Below are 27,524 nucleotides of genomic sequence, written 5' to 3' on the forward strand. Positions count from 1 at the left end.
CAACAACAACAACAACAACAACAACAACCATAAAGCACAAACACTGAAGTGCAATAGCATCCCTCACTCTGGAGGGAGACTGTGCTAATCAGATTAGCAGGGTTAGAGGGTCTGGAAGGTGGAGGAGGGGTCTGAGTGTGCGTGCGCGCGTGTGTGTGTGTGTGTGTGTGTTTGTGTGTGTGTGTGTGTGTGTGTGTGTGTGTGTGTGTGTGTGTGTGTGTGTGTGTCCAACAAGAGAGCAGATGTAACAAGCCAACAGCAAGGCTCAGACCGTCTGTTTCTCTGATTTCTGTCTCAGCATCTCTCTGTCTGTCTGACTGACTGAGTGTGTCTCACTGTTTGTCTGTCTCAGGCGGGTGGGGTTTAGGACACAGAGGTATCTGACAATGTTGGTAAGGTGGCAGCGTAAAGGGTTACTTCACCTAAATTAAAGAAATTACAGTCAAATTCATCTTTAACTTTTAAAATTGTGTGTTTTATATCTTTTCGTTCTGTATTTTGTAGTCCATACCATCCACATTCACCTCCGAAGACATCAGCTAATTACAGAAACTGGAAATAACTTTGGTCAAACCTTCCGACCCGACAGGATGACCGATTACATGAACTGTTTTCAACAAGCTCTGGTTGTACTTTAGTTGTTAGAACCTGTTTGAATCAAATCTAAATACTCAAAACAAAGGAAACATTTGACATTTTACAACTTTCCGCACACTAAAGTGACCCGGATGTGATTGGTTCTTAAATCAAGCCTTAGAAAATGTCATCCCGCTCGAGCCAGCTCTGGTGCAGTCAGTGACCAGCGAAGCCACAGTTTCCATCTCCAACACAATGTTGTTTAGATGTCTTTCCTCCCTCTCCTCCACCTGAGTCACTCCCTCTCACCGCAGGCTTTTGTCTCCGTCTGGTTCTCCCAGGCTGCCTCCGTCTGTCCCCTCCACATGTCTCCACGGCATGAGCCGCCTCGGCCTCGCTGCGCCGCAATGTTTAGACAAACTGAAAGAGACAGAGACACACTGGCGGTGAAGGAGAGTGAGGCTAAACTTTCCGCCTTCTCAGTCTGCGTAGCTGCCCCTGATGTTTGTCTCACAGGGTTTAAAGGCTGGATGGGTGAATCCCTGAGGAGTAAACAGATGATGGACTCAGCAAGCGAAGACCAAAACAGTGGAAATCAGAGACTTTTACCTCTTTTTAAACTCATTAATGCAAAATTAAACTGTAAACGTTGGCAATTCAAAGAGCGTTACATGTCTTACGTGTGTAAGTTGTACTTTGACATTGAGTGTTGGCTTGTTTGCTGTCTTCAGGCAATGCATGGAGCTAAGTCAACAGCAATGTAACAAGTGGTATCTGTAAGTCATTAGTAAAGTATATAATATCTTTTCCAATAAGTATGTAATTTATTACATGCTTCCTGTCAATAGGAGGGTCAGAGCAGAACATGTTGATGTGGGTTGTTTGAAAGGTCGTTTTTCTGAATGATTATTATTTCTTATTAGATCAGAGACTCAGGACACATTAGATGATGATCAGAAACTGCAGTCTTTACACTGCAATGGTTAAAAAATGTCCCTCACCACATGTCATTTCTTCCAGAATTTGTAGAGCCATACCTCAAACATTTGTCACCCAGAAACTTCTGGATTTTGCTGTTTCGGGGGAAAGAAAGTGAAAACAGTGGGTCTTTATTTTTGGCAGGCAACGTGGAAGTCTGGCTTCTTAAAGTAGCAGCAGCGGTGGTGTGGTGGCAGCAACTCCCTGTCTGACTGAAGCACCTCCGTCATCCGTCACACGTCCATCAATGCACCAGAGCTTCTAAAACCACTCGTCATGTCCTCAAGCTCCCTGTACGTGTGTGTTTGTTTTCAAAAGGAGGGAGGGAGGTAAGGTGAGCTCTTTAAATAGATATTCAGCTTATGTATAGTGCGTGTGTGTGTGTGTGTGTGTGTGTGAAGGTGCATTCGTGCATATGTTTACAGTGCAAAGTGCAACCCTAACACCCCAACCCTGCGCAGACAAGAATGGAGCCTTCATGTGAGGCTCCTGTCAGAGCTCTGGACTCTCTCCAGCTCATTTTCTTTCGCTGGAGTCAACGCTTTGCTTTCCAAGCTGATACTCTCGCTGGCTTCGAGTTTTCAATAGCCGGACTCTCCAGGCGTGACCGAGACATTCCCTTTCAGACACACTTTAAAGGAAATGTCAGATGATATTCACGTGGACACTTTTTGATTTTCTGTCTTTAATCCAAGGAGGATTACTAGCTGAGCGTAGGCTTCTCTTTCCTCCCCGATATGAAGTTCCTCTGTTGGCTGCCGTCTAAAAGCGTGTGTGTGACCCACTTTGTTTTTTTTTCGGGCTGAATAAATTGTGTGTGTTTTAAGTTATCATGGAGAGAAGTATGTTTGCCATGGATACTGAAAGAAAAAACACTCAGACACACTTTTTTATTGTCGCAGCCCGGCATCTTCCAGAGTGGAACAAAGAGGAGGTAGAAACAAAACAGTGCAGCGCCGTGGCGGACGTGGTCAACCAGTGGCGTTTCCAACCACATTACTGACACACCCTCGATTTAGTCTCGCTTTTTTTGTTGTTGCTTTGGATCCCTCCAGACGGGCCACTCTTGATAAAGAGCCGGAAACAAAAGCAGTCATTTAACCCCTAAAGACGAGAGAACACAAAGTGTAATTGAAGTTCAAGAACAACTGTGACTCGGCCACACTGGGCCTTTGATGACAGGATGATTTAGTCGCAGAGAGAAAGAATGCAGTTGTCTGTGCATCGAGAATTAAAGCCGGTCTCCAGACAGAAGCCGACAGTATTTCCCCGGCTGTGGTTTCATGATCAAAGGGGATGGCCGAGCACTATCAATGCTCTTATCATCATCCTATGCATGCCACTTTTCAGAAGACAGATAAGATGGCACAGTTGTTACGTACCTTTGTGTTTGCACAGAAGAGATAACGGCCTACATGTTGTCAGAGGCAGACAGATGCACACTCGTGTCTGAGCACATTTTCTTTTGCTTTTTTGTAAAAAACTTTAATTGATTTGCAAGGAACTGTTGGTTTTTAATGGTTATAACTAGAATCATAACTGTGAAACCAGAAGAAACAGATTCAATCCAAGTTGCTAACATTCTATTTGCATGGTCAACAAATCAGTTTGACTTCAGCTTTGATGGAGGTATGTTCTCTTCTCGCCTTCAGACTTTTAAAAGTCAACACTCCCACCCACTCGGAATGTTATCCTACAGTAAGGTATACTGTAGCTGTAGCTAAAAGGCAAATGTGTCATGTGTCATGCCTATGTAGAAAAAAAAATACTGAGGACATTCCACCTCATCAGTCATGTTATTCTTGGCCCTAGAAGTACATTCTTACACCTGGCCTGGACCCTCTGCAAACCGCCATCCTGTGGTACAAGAACAGTCAGCTTCTATATGGCACTGACTGCCAGACAAGGAAAACATATGAAGGTCCCTTCAAATAAAAACACACACTTGTAGGTACACAGACAAGCTCAGGAGTTAAACCAAAAGCATGCTTTCAGGTACACGAGCTGCGTCAATGAGGATTAGTTCAGGAAATGAGCAGAAGTTAGTTACGCCTTCAAAATAAAAGGGCAAAAACGTTCATCATCCAACATTTTATACTCAGTCTTACATAAAACAGAGTAAAGCTAAATGTGTGAAATGTATTCTCATAAATTCAGCAAAGGTAAAAATATTTTGTATTTCAAATATATAAACAATAAATTGAACTGGATCATCCGACTTCTATAGAAAACATAATACATGTGCATGCTCAATTAAACCTCTTTGTGTTGTAATAAAAACTTTATTTACATTTAGAATGACACATAAGAATAAGAAGATTAAGAAGATAATAAAAAAGAAATCAAATAAAAGACAGAAATGCAGAAGAGCTTAATCCAACATAATAATAATAAAAATAATGTCATCGTAATATCCTGCTGTTCTTTTGTTATTATTGGATATTATTGGACTGTTTTTCTTTTGTCTTTGTCCATTTTGACTTTGATAAAGACAGAGTAGAGTTGAAACATGAGTCTGGTTGCACAATTAAAGACTGCAAATCAACCAATATGCATCCAGGAAGTTACCTGCTTTGCTCAGGTATCCAGCTTTGCTCCTTTTTATTTTAGGGCTTACATGTAAACTGGAAGTTCACTTTATTTGTTTGTAGTTTTAACAAGAAGTGCTAACATTTGTCAATAATGTATCTCTACTTAATACTCGTGAGGCAAAAAAAAAACACTCCCGTCCTGTACGCTCCTATTTTCAATTAAACACGGTTTTACTTTGAAAAGCAAGAGCGGAAGTTGTGTGTTTTATCCTCGCTAACTGTACAACACGAGAGTCCGTTGAGGCGGACCGGAGCCGCGCCGCTCAGACACACACAGAGGAGCAGCGCGCGGGGTTCGTCTCCTCTTTCTCCGGATCAACTGCTCTCCATCATGGACTCTCTTTGGGCTCGTGCCCTTCTCTTTGCTGGATAAACTTTGGACTTACACTCGTATCATGGGAATATACTGTCTGCGCGCTCGGTCCCGTGGATATATGTAGTCTTGATGGAAACGATGTCACCACAGCAGGGGACCATGGGACAGAACAGGTCCGACTCTCTGACGGGAGAGAACAAGACGCTCACCGACAACAAAAAGGTACAAATGTCGCTCCTCTGTAGGACTGTTGCTGCTGATGGAGGCTGACTGTGGGCACGGTTTGCGTTTTTGCGCATTGAGTTGCTCGGTGCGCTCATTAAGGATAAATTAGTATATTCCAATTAGACTCTTAGGAGACGTGAAACCTATAATATTCCTGCAAGGAACTCTCAGTGTGCTGTGTCTATGTTGTGTTTATCTTTTAAAGTTTAAAGACCAAATAGATGTATTGTGTGTCTCTATAAAATCCAAATGTCCTTTGCTTCATTTGCATTATTTTCTGTCTTTGTTTGTTATTGAGTAGTTTTTCTTGATATACTTGCAAATCAGCAATTATTTGACGTGATTTGAGTGTTTTTGCACTAGACATTGATAACGTTGATAGTGGTGCCACTCTGCCATGGTTGTATGTTAAACATTCCCTTTTATCAAACCTGTATACTCAGTGCGTTTCATTTATCTGATGACTTGGGCTATTTCCTTCGTGCACGTGGAAGAGTAGGCTACCGTTTTCCCAACCGCCTTTGCATTTTGATATTTTGTAATAATGTTACCAAATGTTTAAACCTTTTAACCAGGAAAAAACGCCCAAACCTCCATCTCATTACAGGTTTTATTGGTCTTCAATTCAATTTTTGTTCTCCTGGATAAACCAGTTTTTGTCTGAGCTGAGGAGCCGAGAAGGAACCAAATAACAGCCGGATAATGTGCTGATAGTGATTATTTGTTAATCAGACAGAGAGGAGTCAGCACGCAAACACAGACGAATGGTTCCTGCACTGCCACCAGTTCTCTTAAGTTACTCCTCAAAAGTATAAACACATAAAATACATCGTTTTAAATGTCTAATCTCTGACTTTCCTGTATATGCGTCCACTTTGTTATTTATTGCAGCTTTCTAACCGCAGCTTTGGTCCATGACACTGATAGATAGAAGAGGTGATTCTCCAGCAGCAGGTCAGTTAAGTCGCAGTAAACAGCGCCCCCATCCAAAGCGTGTTTATAAAGGTTTAACGGCATCTTAATCAGGCAGGATGTGAGCGGTGACAGGGAGGATATATCTACCCAAAAGTTTTAAAAAATTGCCCATTTGTTTAAAAGATAAGCAATGACCTGCAGCATAACCAACTCAAACAGCACCAGTGATATCCTCTGCCCTTAATGAGCCTTTATCTGTGTAAAGAAACTCACATTAACATCAAAATCAATGCATGATTGTTAACAGTTGCTGCAGAACATGTCATTCCAAGCCCTGCTACAGTGTTACCCTCCAATGTATTCAACACGATACATCACTTCTTGGACAGAATTGTGCTTTCGTAATGTTTTTGTAAGTATTTCACCACATCCCAGGGCTTGCTGTTGGTAAAAATCTCTCTCAGGAATCCCAAAGTTTTGTTTCTGTAGCAACTTTTTTTATGAGCAGTTGCACCTTGGCCTGGTTTGGAAAGCTGTGAGAAATGAGCTGTCAGGCTGAGCAGAGAAACTTGAGCGTAGCTTTATTATTACTACATAAATGTAGCGTTTCCACATGCCTCCCTTCAGTCAGGAGTTGAGATGTTTGCGTCTGGAGTTTATCTTGAGCTGCCTGACAGGAACACGCATGTGTGTGTAAGTGTTAATCAGTGTTTATACTGCAGAGCTAGCCCAAATGATAACACTGGCGTCTTTTTTTAAGTGCCTACAGTCCACGCTTCCTATTTGGCTTCTGCAGACAGTCAGCATAATTTAAGACACGAGCGCTTGTTTTTGTCTCTTTCACAAGAAGCCTGACTGTTGTTTCATCATGGTGTCCTGTCAATCACCTCGCACCTGCAGGAGAAAAACAAGCATGTCACTCTTACGAAGATTATGTCGCCTTCAAGACGGATTTCACAGAAGCCCATTATTAATGGAATTCGCTGAGCGTGCAGACTGCACTGGGACAATTTCTGCCTCACCTTAATCTCAACCATAATATTTTGCACCCACCTTAAACCCAATTAAACTTTCCCAAAATGTAATTAAATTCAGAAAGTAATTTCAGGCCAGGTTTGTCAGGAATGTTACCCATAAGCCACTGCAAAATGAGTTCAGGAAGCGCAGTCTTATTTCATTTATGTCGCTACTTTTCTCCCCAAATCTTTTCCAGATTGAATGACCGTCGTGTACGCGAAGAGCTCACATGGTTTTGGTATATTGTAAATAGATTAGGTTTAATTTAAATAGCTGCGGTCGCTGCAGGGATGCTTGTCATACTTCTGCGAGGCAGCGTACAGTTCACCGTGTTACAGTCAGAATATTAGCGGAATCGTAAACATTGTGCAACTGCGAGACGACATATTTCTCTTTCTTTTATTTCCCTTTGTGATTTATCTTTCTGTCGGTCGCAATCTTTAACTGTTTAACTCACTTCCTGTTTTCCTGTTTTCCTTCTTTACTGCTGTCACTTCTCCTTTTCATTCAGTCTCTCTCACACACACACACACACACACACACACACACACACACGCACACACACACACACACACACACACACACACACACACACACACACACACACACACACGGTTTTGTCTATTTCCCTCTCCTGTATTTCCTGCAGTGACCACAGCCAATAACCCGCCTCAAGCTGTGCTGAATGTTTGCTTTGCAACGCTGTTATTTTATTATTCATCATGTGATGCAAACCAAAGAAAATAGTGCAAACCTTCGCCTCCAGTCACTGTTTGCATTGACCCCATCCTCTCTCTCTCTCTCTCTCTGCTGTAGAAGATGAAGACTTTGGCCCAGAGACGACAGTCCGCTCCCTCGCTGGTCATCAGCAAAGCACTTACGAGATCGAGAAGCACGTCCAGGTATGAACGAACACACACACAACCTGCTTTCACGATAAAGAGCTGCTGATGTCACTGTTGGCCTGCAGTTCCTCAATGGAGCATTGATCTCGCTCAGTAGATGGTGTTACAGATGTAGCTGCGGCAGAGCGCACCGCTGGAAGAGAGATTAACCCCGCTGTACAGGTTTGGCTGGTTTCTGAGCAGTTTGTAATCGTGTCTCTAAGTTTACAATTAGTTTCTTTCTGGCTCTGTATAAACTTCTGCTAACTTAATGCCTTTTTATGGATGGTTGATGCATTGACTCACAAACTTCTCATGTTTTTCATTGAGTTCTCTCATTCTGTAATACTGACCCCGGGGATTTAAGGGGGAAATAGCAAAGAGATTAGAGAAACTGAAGCTGCGAGGCTGCAGGTTGAATTCACCAGACTGACTGGAACAATCTGGAAGAAGAAAGTGAGCAGAAGTGGAAAGCAGCTCTGAGTTGTCTCTCGCCGGAGAAATACAGATTACAGAATTTATGAATTGTAAAACACATTTTCACAAGATACCGACAGTTACGCTCGTCTCAATCATCACTAAGAGTTCGGCCTCCCTGAATCCTTCATGGCTCAGAGCGGCTTTGAATGCTCCCTTCTCCCAGAGCTATCCGGCTTTTCATCACCCTCGTATCGCACAAATCCCTTCCTCGTCCTTTAACAGGGTCGGAAATAAGCAATTACAAACCCCTTGGGGACGGTGCCGGCTTTTCAGGGGGGATTTTAGAGCAGGGAAAATCAATTTAGGGAAAGTCAAAGAGCTTTGAAGAAAATTGTGAAGAAAACAGCTTGAAGTTAAATCAAGAATTGCCAAAAGAGGAAGGGCATCAGGATCCCGCAAGGAATGTCATGGAGTTCCTTGTGGATGCGGGCGGAGAAACCTCAAAATGCTCCTCAAAGCTTTTCGGCTTTAAAATATAGGTTATTGTGCCATCATAACTTCTCTAATGAGCAAATGCGTGGTGAGGAAAGTAGGTTTATAGCATGTTTGTGAGCTTGTGGCAGCGCGAGGAGCAGGGAAACTGAACTGTTGAGACCAGTGCTGAGGGAAACCCTCCTCACTGTTTAATGGGTCAGTGCTCTTGGGGCTGTTTGTGTCTGTTTGTGTTTGTGTGTGTGTGCATGTGTGTGTGTGTCTGCTGAAGAAAGGGAGGAAGACAAACTCACGTATTCAGTTTGTTAGGCATAGAGGAAGAGCGACAGACAAGCTATTGAGTGAAAGTCACTCAGTCTGACCAGTGTGTGTGTGTGTGTGTGTTACAAGTCTCAGGAGGTGTGGAGCCAGGGCTTGACACTCTCAGCTGTCACCCCTAGCCTTTGACCTCTCATCAGGAGGTGTAGGGGCCAGTGGGGGTCACCTTGGGTCAACACCTCCCATGTCAGTGAGTGTGTGAGGTGCTCATTAATGTCCGGATGTGGATATATGTGTGCAGGGGGTGAGATGGGAAATTATTGTGGTCAGGTGACAGTAGGTAAAGGTGAAAGGTCGTGGTAGTGATTATTGGGAATTTCTATCATGTCATTTACTTCCATAGTTTTTTAGAAATACTCTTAGTTTTTTGTTTGTTGTTAGGGCGGCACAATATATCATTTCAGCATCGCAACGTGCAGTACTCACATCGCAGGTAGCTTTTGTATAAAACCCCAAAGTCCTACAGTTACTCAGTTCTGCAGCAGTACTTAGTGTTTTCTTTTATCATTCGATATACTTGAGTTCCAGCTTTAAGCTCTTTCTGGACATCCTTCTTCATCTTGATGTCGGACTACTGTAGTTAAAAGCATCAGCTGGATGTCTTCAAAAAAGCAAATAATCATGACAATAGGGATTTTTATATATTTCACAGACTTCTCCTTTATCCTTCTTTTGCTCCCTCTCTCCTGCATTACCCATCAGGCCAAGAGGCGCTGAAAGGCTCTCTGGCCTTCAGCTCAGCCACACTCACACACACACACACACACACACACACACACACACACACACACACGCACACACACACACACACACACACACACACACACACACACACACACACACACACACACACACACACATACGTGCACCTCATCCAGAAGTATAGCCTCATTCTTACAGCCTCCAGGCGTACAGTACGGGGTGTTATGGGTTCAAACTGCAGTGTAGGTCTCCTTCTCCTCAGGCAATGAAATGTATACTGCAGGGAGGAAGGTGGCTGCGCCGTAAAGCATAGAAACATATGATTGGCTGGCTGCCCTGACCTCACACTCTCACTCACCATCAGCCACAGTGTCACCACAAAGTGACACATACAACAACATCTCTGGCCATTCTTCTTGCCCCGGACACACCTTTGTAATAATACAGTTATGAGGATATCACTGTATTTATTCAACCATTTTAATCCCTTAAGCATTAAACTCTTAGAAGAAGAGAGAAAATGCTTAGTTTTGGGTTTATTTTGTGATATTTCTGGTTGTTTGAGGACATTTGGTCCTCAGAATGACACTTACAAGAACATCCACTGACTCGCACATCATGCAAAAGACTTTTCCTGGTTTTAATAATGAGCTCTGCTAAGCATATCACGGCTGACAGACCCTGGTCACTTCTCTTTTACTGACTGAAAAAAAGGGAAGAATTTCAATATTCTGACCTCATCCTTTGTGTGTATGTCCCTTTATGCGTGTGTGTGGGTGTGTGTGTATGTGTGTGTGTGTGTGTGTGTGTGTGTGTGTGTGTGTGTGTGTGTTAACCTCTAGCATTGTGTGTAAGCCAGGGCTGACATTATAGTTTGACTATGGAAATGATCTGTCCCAGTGAGTCAGGTGGAAACAGGAAGAAGACAAAGGGTTAATGAGATGTGAAGCAGTCAGTTTGATTTTAAAAACGTCTCTTGTTCTCACACACACACACACACACACACACACACACTGAGCTGTCAATAGATGTTTGTCTGGACAGCTTTCATCTGAGAGAAAGAGGTCAAACTACTGGTGATGCAATCCTCCTCATGCACAAACACACAAACACACAAGTTTAACGGGGGAGTTGCAAACAGACTAGCACTCATGCACACACCCTCTGACTTTCTTTCCCACAAATTCTTCTGCACACACACTTTTAAACACACTCACATATCTTCAGTGAAACTCTGACTCGCCTCTTTTACTGTCTTTTTCTCCCAGTCGGAGTCGACATGTTGCCAAAGGAACAAAGGAGCGAGTTGAGAGCTTCTTCTCCGGCCAGCATCTTTCTGTTCATTCACGTCTTTTTGGTTCGACTTGGATTGATGCCATAAAAACATAAAAAGTGTTGGTGGCCTTGGAGTCAGATCAGTTGCAGACAAACCGATGATGCAGATTATACATAAACAAACGGTCAGAGTGCTTCTCAGTGTTATTAAAAAAGCTGAGCAGATGGACGCTTATATAAGTTTGTCATTGCTGCCCTCAGGGAGTCGGTCTGCTGGATCAGGGTAGAACATTTGACAGCTGAGGTGACGTAATAGTGTTTGAAAATCATGAGGCCATTTATTAAGCCAAAGAAACCCAGATGAAAGTGAGAGAGGGAAAGACAAACGTGGGTTGAGAGAGAAACATGGACATGGATGGTGAGGGAGAAAGAGGAAGTTGCAGCTGTTTTTCCAGCTGTTGTCCTCAGAGTGTGTCGTTACAGGTGTGTGTGTGTGTGTGTACATGTCACTCATGGTTGTGTCCATGACTCAGACTTTACTTATCTCTCCCATCCCAGCCTCCATGACTTAAGCCCTCAGTGAATCAGACGTGAGGAGTGATGCAGGCACGTCGGTCCTCATGAACGATGCAGATCTGTTCCAGTTTAGCTTCTTATTCGAGTTTTTTAATCTAATTTTGGTCTTGTGTTACATGTTCTATAACTCCAGTAGTTTTAACTGCTCTCTGTTCCGGTTATTATTTATTTTCCATCTTGTGTGTACGATTTTATACGGCATTGTTATTATTGTTTTTATTCATTTCTAAAAAAACAACTTCCTTGGTTGTATTTGTTCCTAATTTCTCTTACTTATCTTGTAATTCCTTTAGTCTATAGTCTGATTGAGGGTCTAAGGACAGACAGCTTCTAGATTTCAGGTTACATAAATCAAATAGACTTTCAACTTGCCCTGTTTTGTGATTTATGCTGATAAGATCATTATCAACCTTTATATACAAATCATGTCCGGCGCTGTTTAATTATTCATGCTGGGACATTAGTATGCTGTTGTTGTGTGCTTCATTTACACTGGCCCCTTATTGTGTTCCCAAAAGTGAACCGCTCTCCCCACACGATGCCGTGCCGCAACAAAGGTGTCCATGTATGCGCGGGCGGGCTGAGCACTCAATTTATCAACATCACATGATGTACAATGGAGCCATTAGCTGCTCAGCCGTCAGATTCAAAGGACGGCCGGCTCAGCTGTCAATCTCACATTCAGGAGGGAGGGATGTGTGGTGAATACGGAAGATGTCGTCTTTTTTTGGGGGGCAGCGAGATGTGAAAGGGGCTTTCCAGGAAGGTCTGACCATTTGTATTAGTGTGTGCGACTGTGGGCTCCTCTGACAGGAGCATTTCCTGGATCTGCATGGACACTAGGAACAGAGGAGGATGTGTTGATAAACTCAATGGGAATTATTCCCAGTGCAACTTAATCAAGCACCCCAAACAAGTCCTCCCAACGTCCCACTGGGGGGGTCTTTTACCCGTGTGCTGTCCTCCTGCAGTGGCATGTGGAGAGACATTAAGAGAGCAGTTACTGCCATGTTGAGACATCCAGGAGATGCTCTGATGCCGGGTGAGTCACATGTCACGGATGAAGATAACTCATTTTGAACTTTATGAAATCTTTGGAGAGATTTGGACAAAGGGGAACGGGGGGGGGGATATAGAGGCTGACCCTAACCCAACAAACATTAAGATGTACATGTTATTGCTGCCCCCTGACAAAGAAAGAAAGAAACACTTAATGTGTTGCAGTTGAAGGGTGCATGAGTTATGTAAATGTTTTCATAGGGGGGTGAAATCATTTCACAGTTTACCACATGGAAAGTATTTTCTTTCTTCCAGGAACAATAGCTGATTGTTTTGCAACTGTAAGCATTATCGCAACATGGTGTCATGTCCTTAAGCTAACCAAAAGACGTGTTCTTCTGTCTGTTACTCGTTTTACACTCAGTTCCAATACTTCTTTAACTCCCCGAGCGTGCAGGGCGACGTGTCCCATCCAGCATCAACTCTTATTTGGCTGCATTCATCGCCTATAATTGAATTCTCTCAGCCCCGTTTTAGATTTATTTTTGGATGACACACAAAGACAGACAGAAAGGGAAGCACTCCAGCGTAGTCATCTGTTCTTCGTTAATGAATTATGTAACCAATCACTTATACAATGTATTAGTGAATCCAAGCTTCTCTTTCTTCCCAGAAAACCTTTGAATGACCACCGGGTGCTTTGTTGAAGGGGCAGTATGGTGTGTGTGTGTGTGTGTGTGGGTATCGAGGATGTGCACGAGTAAGAGAAGGAATGGAAAGTAGAATATGGTTAGAAGTGGGTGTGCACATGCGTGAGAGAGCAGACAGCGTGTGTGGGTGTTTGTGTACATGAAGGAGACACAGAAAGGTAGAGACAGAGATAGAACATGTGTACGTGTGTGTGTGTGTGTGTGTGTGTCAGTGGAGATTTAGGTCTTTTATCTGGTAGTGAAGGGTAAACAGGAAAGGATGGAGCCCTCAAACAATTTCCTCTTCCTCCAAAAAAATCCCCTCTGTTTTCATCTGTCTATCAGCGGCACACGTTGAAGCAGAGAAACAAGATAGACACATTCAATCAAAAAAAACGAGACATTTCTGTCATTGTAGCAAACAACCAAGGAAGTATTTCTTATAAAACTTTACAAAGTGCTTCGCTGAAAGGAGAAAAGAGTTCCTGCTGTTCAATCTCAGATTTTAGTGGCTGTTTAAGTCCACAGAGCATCTTTGTGCAGCTGCAAAACATGCAAATAATAATACATTCGTAGCCAAAGGATTGCACTGAAGGTCCAAAAGGGGAATATTTATTTTACTGGGAATGTTTGATTATGTGTGTGGTTCAAACTGTGAAGGAAATGCAGGAAATAACAAGGTAAATATTCCACTTTTGGACTTTAATTTCGCTGCACAAGTTATTTGGACATCTAAACCTTTTCCAAGTTTGGTTCACCACGACATGGGCCTCATCTCTTTTTTTTTTAGTTCCAGGGTTACTGCTGCGTCGTAATTCCACACTGTGGAGGAGTTTGGAAAATCCCCGAGTGCTAATACAGCACAGTTAAAACGCTGGAGTGGATAAAGCTATATAAACACAAGATGTTCCAGGTTATTCAGGTTTAGCTGCTACCTCGTTAGATTCAGCTTCTTAGTGTTGGACTATTGAGCATGCTTTAGTGATGGCCTGTTACTTCTTTCTTATTTCTGAACTTTAAGGAGCTTCACAGTCTTCTTCTGATGGTTAGTAAGCGGCTCCATTCTAACACTTAGTGGGGAGTCGGTGCCTTGCTTGTTGTTAAAAGGGAGAAAGAGAGAGTTTGACTATTTGTAAAGCCCTTTAAAGGAAATTTGAGATTTGTGAAGTTGGTCGATATGGATAACATTCACCTGACTTGACTTGCATTTGAACGCAACCAACCACATCCAATGCTGGGGTTCAAAACTTGTGTCTAATAGTGTATTTCCTTCTTTGTCTCTCCCCAAGGGAAAGCTGCCTGACGCCAGTCAGCCCAGAGTCATGTCCCCTGGTCCAAGGCTTCCTGGCTGAGTGTCCACGCCGCCTATTCTTGGGTCATGCCCAATCGCAGCTGAAGACGGGCCTGCAGACCCAGGAGAGACACCTCTTCCTCTTCACCGACACGCTGCTCGTTGCCAAGGCCAAGTAAGTTTCCTTCTGTGTGTCTTGTGTAATAACAGAGAGGATGAAGGAGTGTATGTTTATGCGGTTGTGTGAGTGAGAGGGAGATGGAAAATGCAGAGAGGGAGACGTAAACAGGAAAAAATAGACAGAAACAAATTTGAGAAACAAAAAAGCAACATTTCATAGTTGTTTCTCTAACGCTGAAGGCAAAAACAATTTGTACAGGATGGAGTTACATCCTATCTTTTCCTTCTCCTTCTCTTACTCTCTTGCTTCTTTAACTTCTCCCTCCCTCATTTTCTCCCCAGTATATAATTATTTCCTAGCCAATTAAATCCATATGAAGCCTGGCTCAGATCAAAGCCACGCTGGCCTACAGTATGGGGCTCCCCACCCACAAACTGCCACACCCACATGTTCAAAAATAGAACCTTAAAGAGCACATTTATGTTTTTGAAGTCCACAAACACACAAATACATACACTAACTCACACATTTAAACACATGGACATGTGACGGACTTCTGCTCCGTGTACTTATACTCACTGTACACACACACACCCCTCAATGTCGACACAGCGAGACCTCTGTGGTCCGTCCTAGGAGTCATGTGCCAGTGGGTGGAACTGACCCTGCCAGCACAGACTATACGCTATACTTGGCCATTACATTGTGGCTGAACACAGGGTGAGTTTGAGGAATGTGTGTTGGTATGTGTGTGTGTTTGAGAGAGGAGAGAGGCAGTTAATTGATGTGTGTGTGTGTGTGTGTGTGTGTGTGTGTGTGTGTGTGTGTGTGTGTGTTTCTGTGCCTTTATATCTGTGTAATAGCAGGGAGAGTATGTGTGTAATGCCACATGTGTGCGTTTGGACTTCTTCCCTCTATAATCACAGATGTAGTGGTGGGTAAATACACTTCTGCTGAGCATGCCTGTATTAAAATGCTGAAAATAGCTCGATCTTTCAATGATTCTAATCTATATAAAGCATTTCTTGAAGGACTGACATATGTTAGAGGTTTGTGGAAAAATATCTATGAAGAACATTAAAAGTTAGATTGTAACAGTAGAGGATCCCAGTTGGTTCCTTGTGGAGGACATTTGGGGTTTTTATGCAACGTTTTACAGTAAAGCTTCTGCAAAGATTTCTCCTAAAGTAGAAAATCATTGTAAAGTAAATATCTTTGAGTTTTTGGACAGTTAGTCAGAAGACACAAACTATTTGGACGGGTCATGAACTTGTGATTTTCACTATTTCCTTAGATTTTGCAGATTAATTGGTAATGAAAATAAATTGTTACTGTAGTTGGAGCACTAGTCTAGTTTAACATATCACATTGTGTCTTCTGCAGGTCTTCCACTCACTTCAAAGTGAAGGCCCAAGTCCGAGTGTGTGAGATGTGGACGGCCAGCTGCCTGGAGGAGGTGTGTGAGGGAAGCACCAACCCAGAGAGGAGCTTCGTCATGGGCTGGCCTACTTGCAACAGTGTGGCCACTTTCAGGTACACACACTCTCACACACACACACACACACACACAAACACACACACACACACACACACACACACACACACACACTCTCATAAGCAAGTCGTTCACATTCAAAAAGAGGAATGCCTGCACTTTTATCTGTCAAGATGATCTTAATTTGATCAAACAGGAGCCGTCTTAGTTTCCTCTAATATAACTTTGTTCAGTACGTCTGCTTGCGTTGCATGACAATTATTCAAGCCAGGCCAAATGCCTCCAGTATACTTTAAAAAGAGTACACTGTGTTCTGAGGGTGCCAATGCACATTACAAAGGGAACTAAGAACTGAACACGCCACCACAAAATCCCTAAACCCTTAAGTGTGAAGGCAGCTCCCAGACGTAAAGACACTCAATCCAACCATAACCACATGTGCACAACATGCACCAACATGCAACACGCAACACGCATACAAATGCATTCATATATGCTGTGCTGTATCTTTGCACCTTCCTCATTGGCGTACACACTTCCATGTTCATTCACACACACACACACACACACATTTCGCACCAGAAGGAATGGGGTCCTAGCTCGAGGTGAAGTCTGCGGTTTAAACCAGGCGAAGTTACAACAGAGCAGAACAGACAGTTGCTTTTATTCGATTTCCTCTGATTATGTTTTTGTCTCTTTACTCCTCTTCAGCTCTGAGGAGCACAAGGACAAGTGGTTGGCACTCATCAAAAGGTAAATGTCTGGTTTTGGTACAATATGTTAGCTTGCTTCATCTTACAAAGATTTGAATTGGATGGAACAGAAGTGATTAAATAAAAGCTTTGTAAATAAACACATGCTTTACATCCAATGCATACATTGTATCTGCTAAGATCAATTGATATTTTACATGCTAGCATTTATTCTAAGTAGCCTCCCATATCACAGCGCTGGATCTGCCATATGAATCTATATTAATTTGAACTCTGACCTCTTTCCTTTCCCCCTAAACACAGTCGGATAATTGAGGGAAAAGAGAAGGACGACCCCAAGACCATACCTCTGAAGATATTTGCAAAGGATATTGGAAATTGTGCATATGTAAGATTCTCTTCTTCCCTCTGTGATTTTTATTGCTTCTATAAGCACAAAAGAAAGATGTTTTTCCTCGTCCGTCTTTAAGCGGGTAATTAATGACATTACTTGCAGAGCTGCCATTTATGTAACACACATGCATAATGTTTCCATAATGTTTCCACCAGGCCAAGACGCTGGCGGTCAGCAACACTGACAGCACCACTGATGTCATCCGCATGGCTCTGCTGCAGTTTGGCATATCGGTGAGCAACCAAAGATCCATTTCCAACGACTATACTTTGTTATGTGATTTTAAAACTGTAGAGATTCAGTCCGGACGCTAGAAATAAGTATAAAACAGCACAAATATTGTGCATATTGTTAAACCCGATTCTCTTTTTCCTCCGTCTAGGGCTGCGTTAAAGACCACAGATTGTGGGTGAGCTCCAGTAAGGACGACCCTCCGTACCCCCTCATTGGTAAGACACAAAGGTTCTTCACCTCCAACAGTGTGGGATTTATAATAAGACTGGTGATTCTGCATGCATTCTTACTATTGCATCTTTTATAAATACATCAAAGTTAAACATCCTGTCTCATCCCTGTGTTGAGCACACGAAGCCGGGCAGGACTAATGCAGAGAATACCCACAGGGGGGGGTCACTAATGCACCAAACACTCAATATCTGAGAGCATCAGAGCCGTTAGTGTCACGGTGGTCTTTCCATGACATTCTGTTCAATATTGTGTTCTGTAGCTCACACTGAACTCTTAACACCCCGACTGCAGGCCGCTGATTCATCGCTGCATCGCACGAGTTCTGCCCTAATTATTTTATTTGTTTACCTTGACTCACGTCACATGCACAGACTGCACCCACCAGACCCTCTAACCTCTGCGCCCTGATCCTCTCTTTCAGGCCACGAGTTTCCCTTCAGTATTAAGATGAGCCACATTCGGGATGGTGGGAGCAGTGGCGGAGGACTAGGAGGAGGAGCAGGGAGGGATCCAACAAGTCCCACAGACTGCCCAGGGGTGCTGCTCCTGGACCAGTGTCTCCCCCCGGACACCCAGTGCCAGTTTATCCTCAAACCCAGCAAGGTTGCCCCAGAACAGGGTTCACTTTTAGGTAAGACAGATGGTCAGGACTCAGGATTAAAAGCTATGTGAGCGACTTCAAATAGCTGTGTGAAGTAAGAGTTGTGAACTTGAACTTTTCCTACGTAATAAAAAGGAGAAAAAGTCCAAACAACACTGATGAATATTGATGCGTCATGTGAGACACCAGGTTTTATAAGACAAGTATGTCATTTTGCTTTTTAAAAATCGTAAAAATCTGTCTTTTCAAACCAAAACTACTAATTTAGTGTTAAAAAAATCAGCAATTTGTGTTTAAACGTGCAGCAAGACAATATGCATGAATCAACAGTGAGAGTATGTGAACACATTAGCTTTCCAAATACTGTGTGAAACCGCAAGATGAAACATGAGGATACAGAAGTATTAATGCAGAACAGAAAGTTCTCTGTGACTTACATAAACCACTTCGCTTTGTTTGTGCTCATTCGCGCCACTCGGTCATGTTGTTAGTCGAGAGGATGAAGCGGTAGGTGAAGAGGAAAGAAGAGTCAACGAGAACGGTGGGAAAGGAGATTTTAGCGGACGAGGGGTTACAGCGGAGGTTAGGAGAGACGCCGTGTCAGAATAAGACAAACATCAGACAGACAAAGAGGAAGAAACCCCAGAAGGGATGGATGAGGGTGAGAATAGGAAGATGGGAAGTGAAAAGTGATGACACGGCGATTGAGTAAGTCTGAAGGCCAGCGGAGGTGAAGGAAAAAGAAACACCAGACTGCAACAGATAGAGAGAGAAGAATTTACAGAGGGAGAGACCTCAAAAGTGAGAGGGGTAGAAAAATGAGAAGGAAGAGAAAGAAAAACAAGAGGCAGGAACAAGGGTGAGTGACCGGGGTGGAAAAAAAGAGGGGGTGAGGTTCAGAGGAAAACAAGTCGAGGAGAAGAAAGTGTGTGTTTTCCAGTCGAGGAGGCTGCAGTTTGCCAGCCACAAGCTTCGCCTCAGATTCCTTTTCCTCAAGCATAACAGCATCTTACGTAATTGCTCCATACCAGCCCCGCCGCCATGTCGACCTAATCGTTCACACCCAACCCAAAATCTAACAAGCAAGTGTGTTCATTGAGTGGCAGCCGCGGCAGAAGCATTCATTCTCAAACAATCCTGCAGGAAATCCTGCCTTGAATGTAACACACTAATATAAATGAAAGGTTTGCTGATGTACATTTTACAAATTGCTCCAAAACGTGTCCGTTGCAACATCCTGCATGTGTTTCTAGAGTTGAGTTACTGCTGTGACAGCATCCCTGTTCAACACAAAGCCTCAGTGTCTGGCTGCTGGTCGGCAGCGTAAAGAGTAGATGTCCCTTTCTGACTTTCTGAAAACAAAGATGGCGTCCACACCTGTTCCCAGAGTTTTAGCTTTTCGGTCGCAGATCACCATCACAACCACATCGTTCACTAACATGCACCATTAAACAGCCAGACGCCCGAGTGGTTCATTCTCTGGAGCTGCACAGTGTTGATTTATTAAGAAGGGTTCATGTGGAAGAACTGAGTTTGTTTATTTTTTGGGAGGTTTTACACAATAAAAAAGTAGGGAACTAAACTGGCTCATAGGGCATCTCTCTCTTCATGACAGTGTTTATCAGTTCCTTCTAACACGCTTATGACATTATAAAAAGGATGAGATCATAGGACGATGGACGCTGCCCACCTCGTCCTAAAACTCTCCCCTGTGATGATGTAACGCCCGATTTACAACAAGGTCATGTTTTTTCCATGATGGCGAGGCCGGCTGTGAGAGCTGCACAGTAACTCTGTTACTGCTGAACATTGTTCCAGAGTGTATTTGGGCGCGACGCCACAACAGATCGTTAAATAATGAATTCTATGTGAGGTTTGCCACATATTTTGTGGGTCTTTTGAGCTCCTCCACCCACTGAAAGAATCTGTCAGGAGAGTCGCACCCTTGGATACAAGTCACAATCGTTTTATAACTTAATGTTAGACTTCTGGTGTTGAAGTTGTTACAATTAAATTTCCCTGCAACGGCCCCTTTATGATTTATTTCAGCTTGTGCACATTTATACAGCTCACCAGGGTATTTTAGAATAATTGCAATCCAGAATATAATTAATGATTATTATTTTGATTATTAATTCATGTATTGGATCATTTTTTAATATTATTTTTTAATTGATTAAATGTTAAGTCCCTAAAGCCCAATGTGACATTTTCACAGTGCTTGTTTCGAGAGGAAGGCGTCAAATCATCACATTTCAGATGCTGAAACCTGCAAATATTTGATGTTTAATGTCTTCAAAGTCTCTGTTCCCTAAAGGCAACACAGCTGTAATGTTATGTTGAATGCTGAATGTTCTACATTCTCGTTAACACGCACTTCAATGCACGTTCTATAAGTGCAGAAACATGCTGAGCTGTTATCTCATAGAGAACATGTAGACACCGTGAAGACAGACGTGCAGACAGACACTCCAACACAACTGACACAGGTACACATTGTGACATTATGGCACCACCAAGCAAGTGTTTAACAAAGCACGCAGTGACACACACAGAGCCCCATACATGCATGTAGGATGAACACAGACACGCACACACACACGCACACACACAAACTTCAAATTAAATGGTGCTCTTGAGCGTCAGGGCACGTCTACATATATTTATCTCAAACTCTGAGTCAATGGTTCTTTCTTCTTCTGTCTCTTGCTGTCTATCCCACCTAAACTGTGCGTGAGTGTGAATATTTGGCCAACATTTAGTGATATCATGATATCAAGCGCTCATGTGCGTACGGAAAAAGTCCAACATCTGGGACTTTTAGGCCAACTGTTAAACAATTTAACCCAGAACTCTAAAAAAAGGAAATCCTCCAAACCCATTACATTTGAGCTCAGTGGATCATCGAGCATCGTGCACTCTAGTGACTTTGACATTTATTACTCAAGCAACAGCAATCTGATTATGTCTGAAGCCACAGCTCACCTCTTCCTCTTCTTTCTCCCCACAGAGCCTGGTCAGCAGAAGTCCTTTAAGAGGAAGAGGTCTCTGATCAACTGGCCTTTCTGGAGAGGCTCCAACACGCAGCTGGACGGCCTGCCCCTGTCCCCGACCTCGCACTCCCCAACCCAGGGACGGCTGTTCGGACGACCCCTGAGCTCCGTCTACTCTCCAGACCACGGTCTGCCCAAGCCTGTCATGGTGAGTCCGACGCAGGTCATGTGGGCCATGGGAAGGGTCAGGGCCCCGTCTGGAGGGGTCACGGTGTATTTGGGGAAAGGGGGATGTAGTGTTATGAGCGAGTGGATTCATTTTCACTGTTAGATTCCTGTTCTGTGAGTTAATGACCCTCAACACCAAGTCATAAAGAAATAATGGACAAACGTGAATTACTAGAGAAGTGAAATCTGTTGAATAAGCGATCCAGTTTCTCCCGTCAACAAAATGTTTCTGTGAAATCTAATTTCACTCATCCGGAAATCCCTTCATTTCCTTTGGTTTAAAACATCACTGGACTTTCTGAGCAATTAAGTGCTTTGGTGTCAAAGCATTAAAGCATTAAGCTTCTGCTATTAGGAGCAGAAAGCATTTCTGTGATACTGTGTTCTCTGCAGGACATGTTGGTGTTCCTGTACTTGGAGGGGCCGTACACCAGGGGCGTCTTCAGGCGCTCAGCTGGGGCCAAAGCCTGCCGGGAGCTGCGGGACAGAGTAGACAGTGGAAGCGAGGACCCGGAGATCACACACCAGTCTGTGTTCGTCATCGCTGCTGTCCTCAAGGTAACACACACACACACACACACACACTCAAGCACACACATCACACACTGCCCCGTCACACTGGTTTGAAACCAGACAACAGAGAGCAGGAGCGACTGATGTGCGTCCAAAGTCACATAAATCCAGACAGGATAATCTGTCTCTGCACAGCCAGGCAGGCTGCCAGCCACACACACAAGGTGCTGCATTGTTCAGCATCCAGCGCTGGGCATCCAGGGAGCAGCTGAGGTGCTTTGGGGTTTTATACAGAGCTGATTCATCTCCCTTCCTTGTCGGGCTCTACCTGGACAAGGATTGTCCATCGTTGGTAATCAATTAGTCCATTGACAGAAAAGTAATTGATGCCAACTGTAGTAATAACTTCAAGTGTTCAAGTTATTTCTCAGGTAAAACTATAGTAATGTGGACACATTTCTGAGGTGATAATCTTTCTTCTAACATTTGACACGAGGTGCATAATAATGTTGAAGGAGTCGTGTTATGTTTGATACTTTCAGCATGTCTTTGCTCTAATTCCCTCTTTGTCTCTTTGAAAGCTTTTTACTTTTTGACCTTATTACGGCTATTTCTGTTAATCCCTCGAGGAGTTTCATGCACCAGATGACCTCATTTTATTGGCGCAGATATATCAGAACTTTTGTTCATGTACCTGATGAAGGTCGCGTGGACTGAAATGTTGCATGAACTAAGGAGGAAATAAAACAGCAGTGTGCAGTTAAAATACAAAACATTTGCTAGATACTACACGTGTGCAATGTGAAGGCATTGCTGGCATCAGTGTTGCATTTTATAGACTAAATGATTAACTCAGTTCTTGGTCATTGATTTCAAAATCTCTCTTCATTTTTTGCATCCAGGACTTCCTGCGCAACATCCCGGGCAGCCTGCTGTGTGTGGATCTGTACGAGCAGTGGATAGATGTGATGGAGGGGGAGGGAGGGGAGGACAGGACGCAAGCTGTCCAGAGGTAAGAGAGAACATCCTCTTCAAACCCTGAAATAAATCACATTTAATCACCAAATCCTACTGCAAGCACACACAGTCCAAGTCATACAGTCCGTTATACAAGGAAACACCTGAATGAATGAGAGTTCTGGTGGCTTTATGGTGGCCCGACACCGTACTGTGTGTACTGTGTGTATTGTGTGTACTGTGCACACACAGAGTACTGTGTGTGGGTGGGTACTGTGCGTACTGTGTGTACTGTGCGTACTGTGCGTACTGTGCGTATTGTGCGTACTGTGCAACTTTGTTGTTTATGTCTAGAGAGGGAACGAGAGACAGGGAGAGACGTCACGTCAGCTCCAGAGGCAACAAACTAAATCCTTCTGCTCAGGAAAATAAAACATGAAAGCAACTATGAATATGTTTGTGGAGAAATTCCTTTGGAGATCAGCAAACAACATGACAACACACACACACACACACACACACACACACACACACACACACACACACACACACACACACACACACACCTTTCTAACCTTCGTCCTCCCTCCTCTCTCAGGTTGCTCCGCCTCCTGCCCAGTGAGAACCTGCTTCTGCTGCGACATGTGGTCGCCGTGCTGCACTGTATCCAAGGCAACGCCCACGACAACCAGATGAACGCCTTCAACCTGTCGGTCTGCATCGCTCCCAGCATGCTTTGGGCTCCAGCGCCAAGCACCCCCGAGATGGAGGGGGAGGGCACCAAAAAGGTGAGGAGAAACACGCACACACACACACACAGACACACACACACACACACACACACACACACACACACACACACACACACACACGATGTGAAGTGTTTAAAGGAGCTTATTATTGAATCTTGAATCTGGCAGATGGTTATATTTAATTAAATAGTTCTACATTTTGGGCAGAAACTTGATTACTCTGCTGATTATTTTCTCAATTAATCAGTTTATAAAATGTTTAAACATTATGAATAAAGCCACAGCTTCGTTCACCACTTAGTTTAAGACTACAAACAGGCTCAACATCTTCAAAAAGTGTCAAAATCTCCACCTACCAGCCTCCCTAAAGTCCACGTAGAACACATTATATGGACTCCAGTATTTACGCTAAGGATAAGGATATTAGCACTTGGAAAGAAAGCAAATAAATGTAATTGAACAACACTCTGAGTACACTGATGTGCTGCAGGTGTGTGTGTGCGTGTCAGAGAGGCTGAGACAGTTTGCAAACTCTGAGGAATTTAACATTTCAATAGAATAATAGAATCTGCCTCAGCAGGAGTGTGTACGTTGCGTGGTGTGTGTGGCACCAGACGAGAGTTTGACAGACAGGCAAGAAGTACACCGTGTGTGCACATGTGTGTTCCCCTGCGCACACAATTTGAACGCCGTCAGCACACAGTTTCCCTGCGGAGAGTTGACCTTGAAGCAGGAGCTGACCCACTAACGCACAGCTGTAACACACACACATTCAACCCCGTCCCACACACACACACACACACGCTCAGTCACGTTCACATGTCATCGCTGACGATCACTCATGAGCTAAAATCATAACATTCTTACACTCTGTTGAGCTTGAAATCCCCGAGCTTAGAGCAAGACTTGACAGGAAAGAGGAAAGCTTCACAGTTTCATGCCGGCTTACTCCCAAGCACACGGGACAATATATGTATCTACTTAGAGGATTAAGTCACCATTAAAGGGTTAGTTCTCACAATTTGTTTTACTTACTCAGCTTTGGAGACGATGTCTGGATCTATTTTACATGAATCTTTGAGCTAAGATGTCAGCACTGATTTCTCAAGCTAACTAACTCAAAGGTGAAGCAACATGGCTCACTCGTGCCCCCCCCCCCCCCCCCCCAACCAGAGCCCATCATGTTGTCACTAAGACATACAAAGCATACAAAGCTTTTTGAATTGTGGTCTATTTGGAAAAGTTACTGTATTTGAGTTACACACAATCTCACTGGGTGGCTGGTTTGCTTATCTTTTCAAACGGTTGTGTGTGTACGCTTGAGATGTTTGAGGTTCATTGAGAAAACATGCAAAGAATTTCCTACAGAATCCTGAGGCCAAGTGTGTGTTTAGGCAAAAAAAAGAAATTGTGTCGCTGAAACACCCCTCTCTTTCTCTCCTCACACACACACACACACACACACACACACACACACACACACACACACACACACACACACACACACACACACACACACACACACACAACCCTGAAATATCTCTTTCACAAATACTCCCCTGATGGCACTTTCCCTCTCACACTGCCTGTTTGTGTGAGCAGCCTGAGTGTAGGCAGCCTGTTTCTGGGAAAAAAACTTTAAATAATAACAAAGTGAGATTTCGACATTTCCCTCGTTGCGGTTCAGAGCCGCAGGCCAATTTAAACCGGCGTGGGCTCCTGGCTGTGTAATGGCCAGTTTCCAACCTTGTCTGGAGACACGTGAACGCTCAGTTTAAGCCAATTCCGTTTAGTCTCTGCTTCCTTCCTTCTTTCCTGCATCGTATGATTTAAATGTCTTTGGTTTCGCTGTTTAGGAGGTAAATACAGCTTTAGTTTGAGTTCGGCTTTAGCTGGAGACAAATCATTCAAAAGAACGTTGTTTTTCTCTCGCTTCTATGTGGACCAAACTTTTACTGTTACGTGTTTGTCACAGTGACTTCGTTCATACCGCAGGAAAATAGTTTGTGAAGAAGCAGAATAGTTGAGCGAGAGTTTAAGATAACATCCTATTGAGTTAAAGAAGAAGAAGCTGTTCTGAATGGGCTGGTGATGGACGGGTGAAAGGATGTCCGCAGGCTCTTTTCTCAAAGCGCTCTGTATCACGGAGCAGCACCTCTCTGAGTGACGGTGAAGAATGTCGACTGGAGGAGGACAGGGAGGCTAAATGAATGAGTGTTACTGTAGATAAGAAAGAAGAGGGAAGTAGAAAGGAAAAGAGAATGGAAGTGGGGAAAACATCTGAAAGGAAAGGAAGAGATGAAAAGCTTTTTACTTTAGCGTCTCAGAGGAGAGGAAAGGTTGGCGTCCAATCTAATGACTTAAACATATTTAAGACTTTTCGATGAGCTACACGTCTTGTTACGTGCAGAGTAGAAGCTGCCTTATTGGCAGGTAATGGGAAGTAATGGGGAGTGCAATCAATGTTATCTTTCCTTTAATTATTCTGCAAAGACAGTAAAGTAACACAGGCTCGTTGTTGACTTTCTGTATGGAAGGTGCAACTTCAACTATCAGATTAAACTTATTTAATATGCTAGCTGCTGCTTTTAGCCTCATTAGTAAAAACAAAACAAAATGAACGAAACAGGAAGAGATGCTCATTACTATAAGCCTATTATCGAATGATTTGCGGCTGGATGGTTGTATCTATACGTCAGACATACCAGCCGAGAAACTAAATGTCCCCTGTAATCACGGATTGATGATCACATATCAACCAGGGAGCTGTTAAAGTGTCAGTCAGACGACGTGCTGTTCTGCAGGAATGAGGCGGTGGAATGTCATTGTGCGCTGATAGCAGACAGATGTCACAGTGGTAACAGTATCGAAAGGGAAATACATCTTACCTGTAATCAGAAACAGGTTTTTCACTCTTAAAGATAATTGGTTGAAGCAACATCACTGAAATTCTTCTTTGTTTTGTAGAATATGATTTATGGAAAGGTGTGCAGATACTCACGTCTCAGCAGCTGTAGGTACCTGCAGACTGTATTAGTGTCCGTCGTATTGGAGGCACTGAGAGATCACAGGTGACACATTTGTGCAGCCATGTGCTTGTTATGTAAGTGTCACTGCATGTTATGGATTGCACAGCTGATAATTACCTTAATCCAAGTGAAATGTGGCCTCAGGCCTTCATACAGCAGTCCTCAGCACATGTGGTATCTGCAGAGAGGTCGTGTACCCACACAGGAGATCCAACCAGGACACTAATGTTGCATGTGGTAACAGCACAGAGAGATTAAATGTCTGATTGCTGGAATAAAACGGCTGTAGTTATGTAACAGCTCTCATCTCCCGTCATCTGTCAGGTAAAATGTTTGTCATATTTTAATCCAAAATGTGGTTTATTATCAAAACACAGTGAAATAACTTGTTGACAGTTTGTTGCTAGAATAGAGACAAAGTGCACTTGATCCTCCGTGTGCACTTAGCAGAGAATACTGAACCTGTTGTGCAGACTCTTCTTCTGAACACTGAGTCACACGGACACCACACAGCTGTACGCACAGACATCTGGCCCCACAAACAAACAAACAATTGACAGATTTTAGTGGAAACTTTCCGTAAATTGTGGAGGATGTGACTTTCTGAGTGGCCCTGGCGTCTATCAGTGTCGTAGCACGGCAAATGTGTCTCGTCAATTGTGTGTGTTTAGTTTTAAAGGAGGTGGTTTCAGCCAAACAAAGTGATTTGTTTGAGGATAGATTCCAACTGGGCGGAGCACAGGCCCTTTCAAACCTTCCCTCGTAGTGACTCTTTAAGAAAACAGCAGATAGTTTATGTAGAGAAGCCATTTGCAAAATGTGTTATCCTTCTGTTATCCCTCTTTGGCGTTTGTAGCTGTAATTGTGGGTATTTGCTCTTAAATATGACGATGAATGAAATAGTGTGCATCGTCCTAAAAGACATGAAACCGGGAAGAAGGTGTGTCGATGTTTTCTTGGTCGGTCTGGAATGCAAATTCTCGTGTAGTTGGAAAG

The 27,524-nt window shown here is 43.4% G+C and overlaps 1 protein-coding gene across 1 annotated transcript in view; it reads left to right on the forward strand.

The window, feature by feature from the left end:
• The first annotated feature begins 4,435 nt into the window (after positions 1–4,435).
• Positions 4,436–27,524, forward strand: part of arhgap20 (Rho GTPase activating protein 20) — a 28,671-nt gene continuing 5,582 nt past the window's right edge. The window contains exons 1-13 of the mRNA XM_029459703.1: positions 4,436–4,683; positions 7,435–7,520; positions 14,263–14,439; positions 15,769–15,918; positions 16,592–16,633; positions 16,897–16,981; positions 17,143–17,220; positions 17,370–17,436; positions 17,877–18,086; positions 21,067–21,257; positions 21,671–21,835; positions 22,693–22,802; positions 23,346–23,535. Coding sequence (XP_029315563.1) covers positions 4,591–4,683; positions 7,435–7,520; positions 14,263–14,439; positions 15,769–15,918; positions 16,592–16,633; positions 16,897–16,981; positions 17,143–17,220; positions 17,370–17,436; positions 17,877–18,086; positions 21,067–21,257; positions 21,671–21,835; positions 22,693–22,802; positions 23,346–23,535 — 1,644 coding nt within the window. The 5' untranslated portion in view covers positions 4,436–4,590. The remainder of the gene's footprint in view (positions 4,684–7,434; positions 7,521–14,262; positions 14,440–15,768; positions 15,919–16,591; positions 16,634–16,896; positions 16,982–17,142; positions 17,221–17,369; positions 17,437–17,876; positions 18,087–21,066; positions 21,258–21,670; positions 21,836–22,692; positions 22,803–23,345; positions 23,536–27,524) is intronic.

The sequence above is a fragment of the Cottoperca gobio genome, chromosome 21 (genome assembly GCF_900634415.1).
Source record: "Cottoperca gobio chromosome 21, fCotGob3.1, whole genome shotgun sequence".
NCBI classification, from domain to species: domain Eukaryota; kingdom Metazoa; phylum Chordata; class Actinopteri; order Perciformes; family Bovichtidae; genus Cottoperca; species Cottoperca gobio.